Here is a 16,568-nt window from a genome sequence, read left to right as displayed (position 1 = left end):
CAGCTCCCGGGCGAGGAAGCAACTATTCATCGCTATGCTTCGGCGCTGCAGTCATCGCCGAGATGTTCGCCCGTGTACCCGCGCGCGCAGCCAGCAATCGCTGCAGGTATTTCAAGGTATCCTCGGGTCCGCAGGGCTGGTAACAGAAGCTATACCTGACAGGCAAAGCAGAATACTCGCCCTCTGACGACATTTCAAACGAACGAGCTGATACTCGGACATTTTTTGTAGCGTCGCGTTTACATCAATTGAACGACGCACTGCTCTCGAAGAGGCAACGAATTCAGATTAAGGTATTCCTGGGTGCGTTATCTTACAAATTCGTCCGCACGCTGAGTAGCGGTTCGGCTTGAGCCTTGGAAACGCGGTCAGTGTGGTGGCCTTGTGTGCATTGTGAAAACTGCTTTTAAAGAATTGCATAATCACGGTTGAGAGAGATTACCACACCCTCCTCACTGTTGAAAAATAGGCGTCCTTTCAACCAGAGAAACTTGCTTAGCCAGCGTTGTCTATGCTCAGTTTGCTTTAAGTATTATTGTAAGCAACATCAAGATTCTAACGTTTGCAATATAGTGACCCAGTCGAAAAACGCAACAGAAAAATACGACACAATAATCCTGTGAGGGAATGGGACGTTCTGTAGTCTGTAGTAAACCCTGTCCTGTAGTCTGTAGTAAATCCTGTCCTGTAGTAAATCCTGTCCTGTAGTCTGTACTAAATCCTGTCCTGTAGTCTGTAGTAAATCCTGTCCTGTAGTCTGTAGTAAATCCTGTCCTGTAGTATGTAGTAAACCCTGTCCTGTAGTCTGTAGTAAATCCTGTCCTGTAGTCTGTAGTAAACCCTGTCCTGTAGTCTGTAGTAAATCCTGTCCTGTAGTAAATCCTGTCATGTCTGTTTTTGTAGTAAATCTTGTCATGTCTCGAATTTCAACTTGTTTCGCATAAGAAATTTACTTCCCATGATGCTTTTTCTATTAGGTACCTGAAGTATGCAGGATATGCGTAACAATTTCAATAAAAATATGTACAAGAAACAAGCATTTGTGGGCATTCTCGCCTTTCTGGTAGAAGCTTAAAATTGTTTTCAGTGAATAACTGATTTCAGGAAGCTGTACCAAAAGGCAATGTAAGCAATGCAAAAAGTGGTACATTCACGCATGCAATCCAAAAGTTTGATGTTACGCAGACTGCACATGCCTGATCACAGTCCGAAAAAAAAAGCAGTTTGCGGTACTTATTCATTTTATTTTCCACTCTTTACAACAGTTTCTGGGCACTGCCATGGCTTCACTTGTCGAGCACAGTTTTGCACCATGAACCCTGCATTTAAAAAACAAACAAGCGTTTTAACCATAAAGGTGTGCAAAATGACTTTCAGTGGTACACGGTTTTTTGGCAAAAAGCATCTCATTCAAGGGCCGCTTTCTGCAACTACACTGCCCCACTATGTGCTACTTAAAAAAAAGACGAGCAATACAATCAATACAAAGTGAAACCAAGAAACATTAAAACGCATAAAGCTTCCCCGCCATAACCGTTTATGTTAAAGCACTTTTGGTAAAAGAAACACCATGGGCATTAGCATTCCTTACCAACTTAGCGGCGCAGGTCCGAGCACTTCTGAGCCAGATACCGGCTCAGAAGCTTGTGCCGCTTGAAGCGCTCCTCGGTGGGGCAATTTTGTTCCTCCAGGTAGGTCCAGAAAGCCGCTGAAAAAGGCAAGCAAAAAACAGAGCGCCAGCTATGTACTGCATTTGCATGATTCTAATGCGCACCTCTTTTCCTAAATGTAGCCTTCAAGTTTGTGCGTGCATTACTATTGGGCGCCACACCGAAGCTGGCTCCAAAGCAACCAGCAGCATTGCTATGAAACGAACTCCTCCCGAAATCCAACTTTACCTAATCCAAAACAATCCATATACATCCTGGAATAAATTTTGATATGCCCATTCCTTCATGGACATACCTTAGCCAATTGTTCCACGTGTTCTACTGTGATTGCCCCACCCCCCCATTTCAGTGGTTATACTTCCACAGGTACAACTGCATATAGAGCAGATCTTTGTCAGTGCATCTTCCGAAGACATGGGTACGTGATTTGCGTAAATAAAGCAGACCTATATTTTCACGCAAGGTTTCACTGGCCCTTAGCATAAACATTGTTGAGAGCACGAACACTTCCACGTAGTATTCACGAATAAGCAGAGAATGAACCAACGGCCACTCGCATTCAAAACTATGAAGGTCAAGGCACTGAATATTTAATTCCAGCAGGAGCTAGATAAGAAAGTTTATGAAGGACGAAGAATTTTTGCTGGTACAATTGCGTGCATCAAGTAAGATATCTTCTGCCAGGTGCACGGTGTAATGCTTTGCACACACGCCACAGAATCGGCGACAAATTTTTTTTTAAATTTTTCTACTTAACTGTGCTTTACAATTAGGGGCACAATAAAACCATCCCAACATAGTCAATGTAAGCACAAGACACAAGAAAAATTATTCAAATACCCGTCAAACATGCACATGCAATATTCACTGTTTAAGTGCTGGTAAGCAAGAAACAAAGCCAGCATGACTTGGCTCAATGCCCAAAACAATAGTTATTTTATATTTTTAATTGGTGCTAAGTTGCGAATTGGTGCATGCTATGGGTGCACATAGACACAGCGCGAACATTGATATTTTTAACACAAAAAAAATTGTATACACCTACATGACATCCCAGCCAGCTTCAGCGGCGAGAGGGCTTTGAAAGTGGTTTTGTTGCCTTTGGACACCGCTTTGTTTGACGCGCTGCCCGTCAGGCTCCTCTTTGCGAGGACTTCCGGTCCCCAAAGAGCCACTGCAAGCCGTTTACAAAACGTACTGTCCGCTGGTGGGGACATAAGGCTGACCCACGTTGAGTGGCCGATGTAGACCCCGTGCCCCAGGTGTACCTGCAAACAAGGAGTGGCTCAATATGTGCAAAGGAATTCCAAACCTGCAGGCAGCTGTCAACGCATGATCACAAATAGTTGATTGATTGATAGTAGGGTTTAATGCGCCGACGCAACGCCGGCGATGAGGCGCGCCGTAGTGGAGGGCTCCGGATTAATTTCGACCACCTGGGATCCTTAACGTGCGCCGAAATCTCGTACACGCAGGCGTTTTTGCTTTTAGCCTCCATCAGAAAAGCGGCCGCCGCGGCTGGGAATCGAACCCGCGACCTCGTGCTGAGCAGCGCAACGCCTTAGCCACCGAGCCATCGCGGCGGGTATGATCACAAATAGTAATCTGGAACTTATATAATGCCCTCAGGCCTTTAAGGATGCCATAAATGAATTGAAACTGCGGTGCACACGATTGTCACAAGAATGAAACAAATCCACTGCAAAAACAAAGACGTACCAAGTCAGGCATAACTATTCGTAAGCACTGCAAACCCTAGCTACAAGTTATAGGGACCATAAAAGCAAAATACAACTTTGCTTAATTTAAAAGAACTAGGCTCCAGTACCTCACCCACCTCCATTCAAACCAAGTACGGCACTTAACTGAAAATATGGGAGGAGTGTTAACACACTTATATTTCGCATCTAAGTGACGTTCTATGGGCAGGAGTGACATCATATGGGCCAGCAGAATAAAAACACCCTAATATCCCACACCACCCTTGTATTTATGAATAAAATAGTTTAGAAAAAAATAGTAAATTTTCCTAGCACCACCCGTTTGAAGCCCGTCCATGCCAACACACTTCACTAGATGCTCGCATAAGCAGTCAGGTATAGCATAGCACCCATTAAAATTTTAATAGGTACTTTGATACATTTCAAACAACGGAAACACATCGGAACAACCAACAATACACTTACATCACCAGCCTCGTTCACTTGCCCACAAGTGCTGTCGATGTCATCAGGAATTCCCAAAGCTGCAAAGTGAAAAACAGCAACTGTTAGCATGATACACACAGGCATTTCTAACACAACGTAGCTGCTAGCAGACCACAAAAGAAAGAAATCTGTTTTGTAGGGAGCAGAAGTACAAAATGAAAATTTCAGACTTTCGAGTTTCTAGTAACAAACCCTGACGGCACAAATCATATACAGCAGGTTACATATACAATATTATGCAGTAACTAAACCAGGTGAATAACAAAGAAGGTTGGGAGTGAAAGCAATGGCAGGCATAAAGACTTTCAATGTGTAGGTTGCCATTCAATGCTTCGGCGGTCATAATTAGTCAACTATCTTCATTGCTATGCGATGACTACGATTTCGAAATGCGTGAACTTTATTCATGATGATGAACACAGCCACCTGAGTACCAGCAGAAAGGGGTTGTGTTATGCTTGTGGGAGCAGCCTAGCAGACGACTGATGCACTGGCGGGATCGTTATGTACACGCGAAATACTCTCACTCATTTCACTGCTGCTCACCATGATAAGGCACTGATCACCTGCCGGTTGGTGCTCACATGATATTATTTAAAAATCAAGGGCCGTACAGCCCACCAAAATTCAGCAGTAACCCACAAGCACCGGCCAAACTACATGTGAGCTCTTTATCACGCTGTGAAGCAGCAGAAGTGATAAAAAATTGTGTAGCCCAGCTATCTGTGTGCACAAACCAATGGCATTACGAACACTCTGTTCAAGAGTTTTCTGCCCCCATGCCACCATAAGGCATGAAAATGGAAACTTTCACATGTACGTCAAAACAAAACATTCAGTGATCTTCAATATGCAGATCAGGCTGCTTAAAATAGGCAGCATAAAGGAAGAAGGAAGCCTCAAAGGCAACAGCACGGCTGATTGAGCATAACGCACTACTGCTCTATGCTTTTGTAGTTAAAATGTGGCACCGTCTTTCACAAAAAAAAAGTGTTTTCGTAGCAAAGCTACGTAAACAAATGAACAGAAAGAGTTTGAGCCGCAAAAAGCATTCTGGGCACATATACAGATGGGAAGGTACTGAACTCAGCCACCCAGGCTGCAAGCAGTCCACTAACCTTGCCAATTACCTATGTGTGTATACCTCAACGAAAAGTGGGGTTTTCTACAAAGAATATGTGCTGCCCATACCTGTTTGTTTTTTCTTTGACAGCAAAGGGGCCTTCAGTCCAGTGCCAAGTCCTTCAAAAGATGGGGGTGGGGAAGTAGAACAAATTACATTTGAGATACTAAATAACATGCGGCCTTGAAGATGCTAAAACGACGACCCATAAGAATTTATTATGGGTGCACATTTTTTTGGAGTACGTGCAGCACAAAAGCAACAACAAAACCACATCCAAGTTCAAGTACAGCCCCATCACTGTAAAGTTTATAACAGAAATAGATGGTCCTTAACCCTTTGTAGTTTGTTGTCAGGTCCTGCCCGAGAAGGCATTACGGCCGTAGCGGTCCGCTGTCGGGCCACATCTGGCTTGGGCGTTCAAGATTAAGTTTCACGGTTTTTCTCGCTGTGATGTGCCTGCATTCTTTATATACATGATGTGCCATCTCTTGAGGGATATGTGACATTTGTTGAAGATTTCTTCTTTTCACACTAGAGTGCAGCACAATGTTCAGAACGGGCCTTTTGGATTTTAGAGCGCTTTAACATGTGCGCTGTTCACTGAAAAGCATGGCCACTTTCTCGTTGCGTGCATTCTACAGGGGTGCACTTAGTAAAGGCGACAATGACTTTTAAGAGGGAGAGAATTGCGTGCCATTATCAGTTAGTTGCGAGTTATTCGACAAAAGCATGCAACGAAGATCTGTGACGGTGGTGGGAAACAGCCCTATGCAGATCGTTACTCTGCGAGTTATGCATCTAGTAGAGGGACAATAAAATGGTAATAGAAGCATTTTTCCTGTCATCTAGAGGTTTTGATTGTCAACAGCTTTATTTGGAGGCACACAGAGCTGCAGAATCATGGCGAGAAAGAGCAGCGAAACTTGCAGTATTGCCGCAGCCTGAATTGGCAGCTGCTGGGTGATCTGAGGGTTTGAGCCAAACGCGGGGCCCATGTGCATGTATGAGGTGCGAGAAAAGGCTAGATAGGACGAGCCATTTCATCTACAAGCTCCTAGGCTGAAGCAGCAAGGACTGTGCTGTTTGTAGCGATAGAAAAACAAAAGGAGGCATGAGGGACTGTTTTTCTCCAAAACCTGCAGAAACGCTGGAGGGTTCTGCAAAAAACCTGCACCCAGGAGAATGCTTCTAGCGGTTTCACATGCAGCTCAAACAACGGTAAAAGAGTTGCAAGCAGAATGCAAGAGAAAAAATAGATATCCTATAAGTTTTCCTTGTTTTCCTTTGCGACGCTAGAAACTGGCAAAATAGTTGAGGACAGGAATGGCCAGAAAGTGGGTAAAATTTCCGCACCGCAAAAAGTTTGTACCAAAAAATCAAAACGTTAGACCATTTTAAACAATAAACTTTTGCTGCAAATACTATATTTATAATGCACGCCATGATCATTTTTGAGTAATACGACGCAGGCTTGAATATAGAACATTCCAAGCACTTTTCCTCCAAGTAGGCTTTTAGATCTTACCAGTTGAAGCCGAGGCTGTTGCCGCCACATTTCCTGCTGTGGGAGCAGGGCTCACTGTGCAGCTGGATGAAGCAGCCAGTGCTGATCCTGAGAAAATAACATAAATGCTGTGATAAGTGCAGACATCTCTAGTGAAAACAGTAAAACTGACTGTGCAATAATAAAAGCCCTTTTCCGTCATTATGTTGACTGGGGAATTTTTAAGCTATTTACGCTGGCACCCGCATGGCTCAGTTTAAAGAACACTGCAGTCGTTAAAAATCCAGAATGCTCCAGGACTACTTTTCGTAGGCTGAGATGTCGCATTTTGTCATATATAGCTGACTAGGGCCTAAATGCCACACATATTTTTTTTTGTCACGAAGCCATCCCCTTTAGCAAACAGTTCAAAAGGAAGGGGGGGGGATATGATGGGTCCTTTCCCACTTCCATATGCCACTGTCAGATTGTCATTCAAGAAAGCTTTGAATTATGCAAAGACAATAGTCTTCCTTGGGCTACCAAAAACGCAGAAATTTTGGTCTGCCTGTCTGCCTATGGCTCGATTCAGCCAGCCGGACAAAATGAAAAAGAAGCTGTGCAATAGATTTACATACCCACAGCCAAAACTTAATGTGTAAGTCCGGTGGCAATGTTTGTACTTGTCAACATTGTTGAACAAGAACAACACATGCAAATATGAGGCAAAAAATTAATACAAAAGTGATATTTACAGTGTTCATTTATAAATTCACTCCATCTCCTGCTGTCGCCCCTGCCACTATAGCTTCTGGTAGCATTTTAAGAAATCAAATGGCAACAGTTATGAAAGGTTCCATGTTTTGCTTGTAATGCACGAGGGTAAAGGGAAACGTTTGAAGTAGGGCGCCTTGATCCACGCGTGTCTCTGGTGTACGGCAGTGCTGGCATTGAGGCACCCGGCCTGGTGCCGTGGTAAATTTACGTTGACTTGAGCAAACCTCTAGTGTGTTTATCATGGGAGGAGTGTGACGGGAGCGGAACAGCATGAGGTGAGCAGGAAAGCATTTAATTCGGAAAAGCATTCAGTTGGCAATAGACTATAGTCTTTCATCGAAATTTACAACGAAAGGAGCAGATATGCGGCGAATGTTTTACTTCTTGAATATGTTTTATTTTTTCATTAAAAACAATTAGCTACTCCAAAGGCAGTACCGCTGATGTTCGTGCTGCAATTCTTTGAGCAGGTCTGCTTGACATGTTCAGCACAAACGTTTTATGGATATAATTTTTGTACTTGTACCTATGCCTGCTCAGCACATAAAAAATGCCTGCAATTCGAATAAAATATCAAATTAACAAACCAATTTGGTGCTGGAGGATGAGGTGAGGTCAAGTTAGGGGTAAAACAGCAGTGAAGAGAGACTGAAGTGATGTTCATGGTGCTTAATGCATGCTGAAAAGGGGTTACCTAACGAGCCTCAATGTAACGGTGAAATGGAATTTGAGCAGTTATTTTACTTAGAGGTAAGGTCAAAGCTAGTTAGGTCAAAGCATTGAAACAGCTAGGCAGCCACCAACTCTGACGTCACCCTTAACTAAAAATACAAAGCCACAAGCACAGATTGCGAATGGCACTATTGACTTAGTTCTGTTCGACATTTCCCCTTATCCATTTTGTGACAATAGAAAAAAACACTAATATTAATTGGCTTTGAGCATTCGGTACAATAGTTTCTAGAAAAGCAGCACAGGTGCACTAAGACAAAGCAATGATGTTACCAGATGGTGTAGGCACTGTTTCATCACTGCGTGGCACAGCAGGTGGTGGAACAGCCGGTGGTGGCACAGCCGGTGGTGGCACAGCAGGTGGTGCCACAGCCGGTGGTGCCACAGCCGGTGGTGGCACAGCTGGTGGTGGCACAGCGGGTGGTGGCACATTCCGGCTCAATCCGGCCCCCGTTCCAGTGGCACGTGCAGAAAATGCTGCAAAAATTGCACATGATCACTTCAACCATTCCAGACTTGCAATGCCTTCCCCTCCAACCTTCCCACGAAAAACTACATTTTCAAGCTGCAAATGTCAGTATTTCTAGAATCAACCAGTCCAGTTTCCTCCTGCCCCGATTGTTCACTAAAAAATATAACAAGCACAACAGCCAACGTCTACTGAAGTGTTTCTATACGAGCGCACCTTTCGTGGAGCTGGATAGAACCTACTTTGTTGGGTTCAAGCAGGCGCATCGGATATAAGGGGAATTTCATTTTTCACACAAAAAAAATTTCGGATTCATAATCTTACCAAACTGTGAGAGTGATGCTGCTCTCTTTGATGTTGCCTCTGCCGGTGTACTTGCGCTTTCACCTTTTCCACGATCATTTGCAGCAGATGTGCCTGAAAATTTTCACACACTTTAGCAGAAGCACACGGACAATGCTCACACTGTAAAATACGGCAGGTGTAAGCTGCAGCTATCAATTTGTAGTGACCTTGCACTATTTCGCGTTCATTACATACTCTCGGTTCCAATTTTGAAATTCACGTACATCATCGCTTACACAGTGAAAGCTTGTTCATTCAAATGTAAAGGGAAGCCGTCAAAGTTTGAATACAACCAACTGCAACTGTGAAGCAGAAAGGCAAAGAATTTCTTGGTTAATGGAGTGCCAACACGAAATTTTGGTATTAAGTTTTTTCGCCTACCAGACCACTAATCATATACTGACACATTAGACGGTCGAGCGCAGCAGAAGCATTCATTAACGGCGTCATTTATTCGTGTCAGTTTCGGTTTCAACAAAACGGACACCGAGCGGCCACCATTCTTGCCGTACCGCTGCCGCTCTGGACGCGCATGCGAGCGCACGCGTGCACCCAGACCAGCCGAGGTCTTCACCGTCCCCACATGCCCGGGCAGCATGACGCCAGTCCCAAAACCATGACGTGTACACACGCCGGAGCAGTGCGCACCAACCACAGCCAGCACGTCGCCTTCGTCACGGGAGCCTTGACATCGACAGTATGGGGCAAGTAGCAGATGATGTCATGTCAGCCCGGGCGCTGTGAGCTTTCTTGTGCGGGCGAAGATTAAAGTGGATTTAAAATATGTTATGCCGAACGGTTGCTGCTGAAACTTGCTGGGAGATATCTCCTGATAAAGAGGAAGCATATTTAAGTAGTTATCTCAGCTTTGAAATTTCGTGTTGGTGCTCCTTTACGTCCGTAATTGGTGTCTGCCTTTTGCCCTTGAAGGTCACATCCAGCACTTTGTGATCTAACAAGCAAATAAATATACAGTGGCGGCAGAAGGTGCTTCTGACCTGAGCAATTATTTCATCTGTCAACACACCACACCAGCGCACTCTGTCCACAGCCATGTCATCAGCAATGAAGACTAGAATTTTACCCAATTTTACCTGGAAAATCGGTTTTTTCCCATTTCATCTTCTCTCTTCCTTCTTCCTTAATTACAATACTAGGGGACACAGTCTTGTGCATAGGCAGCGAGTGCATTTCCCTGCCATGTGTCAGATGCCAAGTCGCTGACACCATGGCCCGTACTTCCAATTTCCCGTGGCAGAACCTGCCTTTGTTCAAATTAACAGGCTTCCTTATGCATAGACTTCTATGGAGACTTGGCCGGACCAAATTGTACAGTTTTAATTATCGATGTATTCGCATTACTGAAGTTTAAAATGAAGAGCTTTCAAAGAAATAAAGCAATTCTCTCCGTCGTTTCGCATCTCAAGTTGCTGGTCACCTTTTTCAGAGCTGCACTGTCATGTAGGTTTATTTACTGAGCGAAAACACCCAGCTTTCACTCTTTCATTACGGCGGCTATGAAAAACCGTTCCATTAAAACGACAATTTTGGCGCCCTTTTTCAAACTGTTCATGGCGTTTCTGTAACAGGTAAAGCTATTTGAGCTAGCTTAAACAATGAATTTAAAAAAAAAACGTTTCGTTTTCATTTATCAAACAGAAATGTAATTTCTGGGACTAACTTGCATGAACTGTGTGAGCAAATGGTGAGTGGTATTGAACCGGGAGACAGGTTGCTCTGCGCCAGTAATGTTTAGTAAATTTGGTTAAAAATATTAAGTAGCGACCGTTTGCAAAGTTAGGTTTTGACTTTAGGCCGTTTAGCTGCCATAGCACATCGTTCTAGGCCATGTTGCAACGGGACCATTCACAAATGTTACATCGGTTTCGTTTTCATTTCTGCATTTCAAAATTCATATTTTGCACATCTAGCAGAGGCTTAGGTCGGCAGCTGCCAATAACAAACAATTTTCTGTGACGCCACATGGGGAGTTGAAACTTCTGCATATATTTTACCGAAATCGCGGTTATTTGTTTGAGATTTGCGATAAGAGTGGCATCATTGTTATTGGGATAAAACACTTTTTAATGAACTAACTTTTTTTCTGTCTTTGTGGCCATTTTAAAAATGCCCTTTCTGTACTTAGACTGAACAAAGACACTCAAAATCTTGTTAGGTTCAAATTACATTCTCAGATATCAAGGCAACAAATTCCCCCTGACAAAAAACAGAAAATCGCATTTGCAACCTTACCGGTCAGTGCAGAAGGTGCCGTGCTGCTGGTGGGTTCCTTCGGCCGGGTTGACATGCAGCCAGAGGTGCTCGAGTTGTCAGTGACACGTGCCGGTTCGTCGAAGGTAATAGTGCGCACTGCAGCATAGCAGGAGCATGGGCAATGTCAGTGTACAATACTGCTTGAGCAGATTGTACTCTGCAGTTTCTCTGAAGTGCACAGCTATCACAATGTCCAATCCAAACCAAACAATGAACTTTTGCAGACTTTCAATCCTTGTATGCTTATTTCATAATACCTTCATCATTCCGTCTCTGATCATAACCAGGTGCACCAGCAAAAGGCACAGCAGAACAAATAATGGTGGTTCATTGCCAGCTAAAGCGACTTGTTTTTTTTTCTGTTGGTGGCAAGAACCAGGACGGTAGTGTGGAAGATTTCAGCACTCTGTGAAGAACCTGAGGCATGTTGTCCAAAGTACTTTACAGGCCTGCACTACGATACATGAACCTTACAGCCCAAAATAGCCTCAATACGTAAAACCCAAACTTGAAATTCCCCCTCATGCTTTTCTTTAATTTCAAGCCCATGTGTCACACACGCCAGAGTGCTGATAAAACATTAATGCAGCGACACTAACATACATTGAAACTCTTCACACATTCCCGACAGCTAATTGTAAAACAAATTACGCCCACCTCCCCTCGCGGGAACCCTGGTGTGATGCAACGCTGAAGGGGGTTCCATTGTGCGTTTCCATTGGGTCGATTACTGGAATTGCGTGAGCAATCGTCGGGTAATGCGAGAGAGAGAGCGTAGTGCGGACGACCGTCGACAGAGACCGGCCGGAGCGCGGCACTCTGCTTGTATGCGCAGCGCGCCCGAAGGAGAGGAGACCGCGGAAAGAGAGGGTGCTGCACATGCACACAGCGTGCTTGCGCCGCGCGCAGCGCCACCCATCGGCGGAGTGAGAGAGCGCGCTGCACTGCGCGCGCAACAGATGTTGGGGAGAGGGCGCGCTATCACGGCGATAGGAGAGTGGGTGAGCGGAGAAGAGACGCAGCTGTGCGGACGCGGACGACGACAACAGACGCAGGACAGGGCCGCCGGCAAGAGATGCTCCTCTCAGCGTCGCATCTAAAAGGCCTGAACAGTCTGTATTATTTAGAATGAAAAACAACGCAAGTAACGAACTTAGTGCTCTCGTAGACAACAGCGAAATCTACTTAGAAGCCAGCACTAGCCAGGTCAGTACATAGATGAAGAAAATCACAGTATGCACAAAAACCAACATTAGGCCAGATATCGCTTGCGTACCATGGTGAAAACGTTTTTCGCAGAGCAATTGCTGCAGATCTCTGTTCAACTTGCGCAACGTCTCCACCTCCTCCCGTGCTTGTTCCAGGTCCCTTTTGAGCTTTGGCAGCTCCTGCACCGCTTCCCGCCGTAGTTTTACTTCTTCGTCAGGGTCTTCCGTTTGGTCCGGCTCATTTTGCAGGTCTGCTCCAAACATGAGGTCTCCCTCATTTTCATACGCTGCCTCTGCTCTGAGATGCTTCAGCAATCTGTTTCCTTCTTGTCTGTCTCGGCGCATCTATTAATGAATAATGCAGACAGGGAGACTTGTAACATCCACACAAGGCCCATTTTCTAGTTTTACTTTGGATAATGCTATATGTATGATTTGGAGCCCTGGCTGCAGGAAATGGCTGTCTACAAGATCAGAGTTCTTATAGAGCATCTCTTTTGCACAGCACACCAGCATGAGCTGCAGTGCGTGAACCACGTGACGGGTATGCTTAGGTACCCAGGGATTAGTAAAAGCGCAATAGCAACAGAGGTTATGTCACACAAACACTATGTATATGGCCCCATAAAAAAGACTGAAACGTTGCCAGCACTAAGGCCCACCTCTGTGACTATACATAGCTTACACATGACATCATCACGAGTCTTTCTTGCAACCCACTTTCAGCTTTTTAAGGGCTCCGAAAGATAAGAGCACCAGATAAGTGGGCAGCCTTTCGCCCTGCTTGTGGGTCACAAACATGGCAGCTACGGTGACCTCACATTTTTCGCCGCTGGCAGTGGACCCTGTCCTACACGCTTGCGGCTCTTGCCGCGGTTTTCAATCCACAGCTCAACTTCGCGTGTGGTGTCTGTGATAAAGATGAACAATGACATTGAAGGCACAGTGCAAGGCAATTTTTGCTTCACAATATTGAAAGTTCATCTCTTTAGTACATCTTCCACAGACGCATTTTTCGTAGGAAGTCGACCTTCTGCTTAAAAAACAATACTTTAGAAAGCAAGCCGCCTTTTCAAACGTGGCCCATTTTTATCGTCAGTTTTTAAACTGTAGCTGCCTGCGTAAGACACATTTAGAAAAGGATAGCCAAGCTGCACAGACTGAACGAAAAAAAAAGCCGGCGAACTCTAAAAGAAACAGCCTTTCTGGCCGAGTCCAGCTGACTGATGAACACGTATTTTGCTTCAGCCGCCATAAGAAATAGGGGTGGACTGAGCAATGTACTTCCATTTATCGTTGACGGACAATGACTTACGCCATGAACTTTGCTCTAAAGAGCAGGGAACTGTGCCAGGATGAAATATAGAACCGCGGCGGAGGGCGTGAGTTAAGGCCGCGAGACGGTACGCGCGCCAACGAGCGAGCAATTTCCCGACGCGATTTTGTAGGCGAGCTTCAAGAGTACGGCACGCATACCACGACGGCGGCAGCCGGGCCGCGTGTAGACCGAGGATTCCCCGAAGCCATAAGGATACATGGGAAAATCGAACGCCGGACTGCTTCTCGCGGATTCTGCGGAGAGTCCGCGACTGCAAATCGAAGTGCCCCAGCCCTAGGTACAAGAGGGGCGGGTGATTTCGACGTTTGCGCCAGCCAATAATTTATTCAAAACGGTAATTATAGGCTCATTTACTGCAATTAGTCTGGCACCTTCAAAAGTGCAAGGATCCACTGCAAGTGGATCCAAAAGGATCCACTTGCATGCAAAGTAAAACACTTGCTTTGAAGCCGAAGTAACGCCAACGAAAATCAACTCACCTGCCATGTACAAAATCCTGCCGCGGTAATACCCGCATTGCGTCTTTTCGTCCCCCTCCCAAAACGCCTCGTAGAACTTGGCTTTGTCGTAGTCGTCAATGTCAGTCGGTTCAAAATTACTGACGGTGTCATGCTTTACCACGTGTTTCTCGGACTCGCCCTCATATTGTATCGCGAGATACATGGCTGCGTGTCGAGAAACCGACTAACCACGACTAACCCGCGAACAACACAGACACAATACACCACACACCACGCACATACGCACACACACAGACGCACCCCTTTGCCCCCACACAGTTTGTTCTTCCGCTGCGTGGAAAGTAGTTCGCTGGGAATTGTAGTTTTCTTGAATAAAAATAAACTGGGGCACTACAAGGTGTTTCTGATGTAATTTCATTATAATATCAAATGCTTACGCGTATAGATAACACAAAATCATCATGGTGCAGGAATATTTGCTGCGCTGTCCGGAGGAATGATACATCCTAGAGATTTACTTGTAGGCGGCGTCGCACCTTGCCGTTCGTTGCATGTAGGCATTGTGTGCACATTGTTACTCACCCAAATTAAAATTTGCGCTAGGTTATCTTTCAATAACGTATAGTTTTTTGCGCCTTTCATTTTTTGAAAAAAAAAACACCACGGAATAAAATTATCCTGCCTTATTACACGCATAATAACACTGCAGCTTGAATAAACGATCGGAAAATGTTTAAGTCCGTCTTCCTCACAACATGAGATCATCAAGCTTGAAGCAAGTCTTCAATAAATTACTTTGCAACCCAAGAACATAACTTTTCAAAGCATTTAAACATATGAAAGCCTTGTATGTTTTTTTTTCCTTCAAGCTCGTCAATCTGTGGCTACGACGTGCAAGCACCTGAAAAGAAATTGTCACACTTGTAGAATTAATCGGCCGAACATGCTGCACGGACGTCACGGACGTTATGTAGCCAGGGTTAGAGACGTACATGTCCGATTTGTATCCATATCTAAACAGACAGCAGTGTTCATGTTAATCACTCGTTCGTTCTCTACACACGCACTCTAAGAACACGTTGTTCCAGGTTACGTAGGCGTACGATTTCACTCATTTCCATCATACCGTATCGAGTGCAGTAAACCAGACGTCCCTGTTTAGGCGGGACCAGTCCCGGTTTTGCGGCTGTGGTCCCGCTGTCCCGGCAGCGTACTTGTGGGACGGTGTTTTGCCCTGTCTTGCCCTGTGACACTAATTGGCCTGTGTCACGTATAAAAAGGTAGAGGAATGGAAGGGCTAAAGAAACTGTTTGAGGAACTTCAAGAACACAGCACAGACGATGAGACTAAGCAAGAAACACGCAACAAAGCACCTGTGTTGTGAGTTTCTTGCTTAATCCCAACGTCTGAGCTGTTTTCTTGGAGTTACAGTGTACCAACAAGCCATTCAGCCATTCATACACCCTTCTGCGTTTGACGAACGATTGGTGGACGTACGTACTTCAGCACTTGGAAACGAATGAAGTTACTTGTGCTTGCCAGGCACAAATGCACCGGCGTAAAGGGTGTTTTCCTTGATGAATAGGTGAATGTGGACAAGACGTGTGAGCGGTAATATCTACATATCAACAAAAATGAACCAATGAAGGCAATTCATTCAAGCGAGGGCAAAAAAAACCCTGTAGGACAAGGAAGGCCGCATGGTGCAGACGTAATGCAAAGTGCAGGTTGTCATTTAAGCTATGTGCGGCGTTTTTTATGTGACGCAAGAGGTAAAAGTTGTGCAATTCCTACCTGAACTACGCTTGATCGTCGTCGCTCATTTTTAGTGTGATGCAAGAGGTAAAAGTTGTGCAATTCCTTCCTGAACTACGCTTGATCGTCGTCGCTCCTTAATTTTTCCTCATGCATGGACGAGCTACGAGAGCCAGCTATGCAGGACACTTCTGCTTCAGTTAAACGAACCATGTATTTTTACACGAGGACCACCTTCGATCTCATTTTTTTTTACCCGTGACTCCATATCCCAGAAATTTGGGCCTCTCTAAGTAGCGCGTGTGTGGATGTGGCCCGCACCCTTTTCGTGTAAACCTTTTCAGTTGAAAAATTGCTACCGTATGTTGGGCAGCTGCTTAGCAACTCCAACAGAGAAAGTCGTCAAACATGGCGGCCACACTAAATTATTGTGGGCCCATCCAAGCGTCGTTGGCCCGGCACCCCAAAAAGCACTGGTACACCATTGCATCGTGTGTAAATAAGTTGGCCGGTGAAGCAGAGAGAAGCACCGGCACACCACGACAGGAAGCCTCGTCGTTAGAAAAGAAAAAAAGAAAAAGAGGTCTCTGGGCTGATAACAGCGGCCACCAACTTTTCACACAAAGACAAATTCAGTGTTATCAAGTTGCTCTGGCTCAATTTCTCGGGTTGAAGCATCGTCTCCTGCATTGAGGCAATGGTTGAACTTCGGCAATACCGGC

At 45.0% G+C, this 16,568-nt stretch overlaps 1 protein-coding gene across 1 annotated transcript; it reads right to left on the bottom strand.

Moving 5' to 3' along the window:
• Window positions 1-1,224: 1,224 nt before the first annotated feature.
• LOC144149476 (uncharacterized) lies at window positions 1,225-12,625 on the bottom strand. Its single transcript, XM_077681050.1, has 10 exons — window positions 12,360-12,625; window positions 11,063-11,179; window positions 8,789-8,881; window positions 8,269-8,472; window positions 6,529-6,615; window positions 5,069-5,119; window positions 3,857-3,915; window positions 2,716-2,938; window positions 1,592-1,708; window positions 1,225-1,319 (listed from the first exon to the last, which is right to left on the bottom strand). Exons 1-9 carry the CDS (start codon window positions 12,553-12,555, stop codon window positions 1,596-1,598), a joined length of 1,143 nt encoding a protein of 380 aa, XP_077537176.1. The 5' UTR covers window positions 12,556-12,625; the 3' UTR covers window positions 1,225-1,319; window positions 1,592-1,595.
• Window positions 12,626-16,568: the final 3,943 nt, after the last annotated feature.

This window comes from Haemaphysalis longicornis, unplaced genomic scaffold, assembly GCF_048455015.1.
Source record: "Haemaphysalis longicornis isolate Haplotype H1 unplaced genomic scaffold, Haemaphysalis longicornis Haplotype H1 scaffold_8, whole genome shotgun sequence".
Classification (NCBI taxonomy): domain Eukaryota; kingdom Metazoa; phylum Arthropoda; class Arachnida; order Ixodida; family Ixodidae; genus Haemaphysalis; species Haemaphysalis longicornis.
Note: the sequence above shows the minus strand (reverse complement) of the source record. Positions and strands in the feature narration are given on the sequence as shown.

Coding starts and splice junctions, on each gene's coding strand:
- LOC144149476 (XM_077681050.1), bottom strand. CDS start 12,555: ATGTTTGGAGCAGACCTGCAAAATGAGCCGGACCAAACGGAAGACCCT. Junction 8,473..8,788: donor AGCATCACTCTCACAGTTTG/GTAAGATTATGA, acceptor CAATTTTTGCAG/CATTTTCTGCACGTGCCACT. Junction 5,120..6,528: donor AACAGCCTCGGCTTCAACTG/GTAAGATCTAAA, acceptor CATCTTTTGAAG/GACTTGGCACTGGACTGAAG.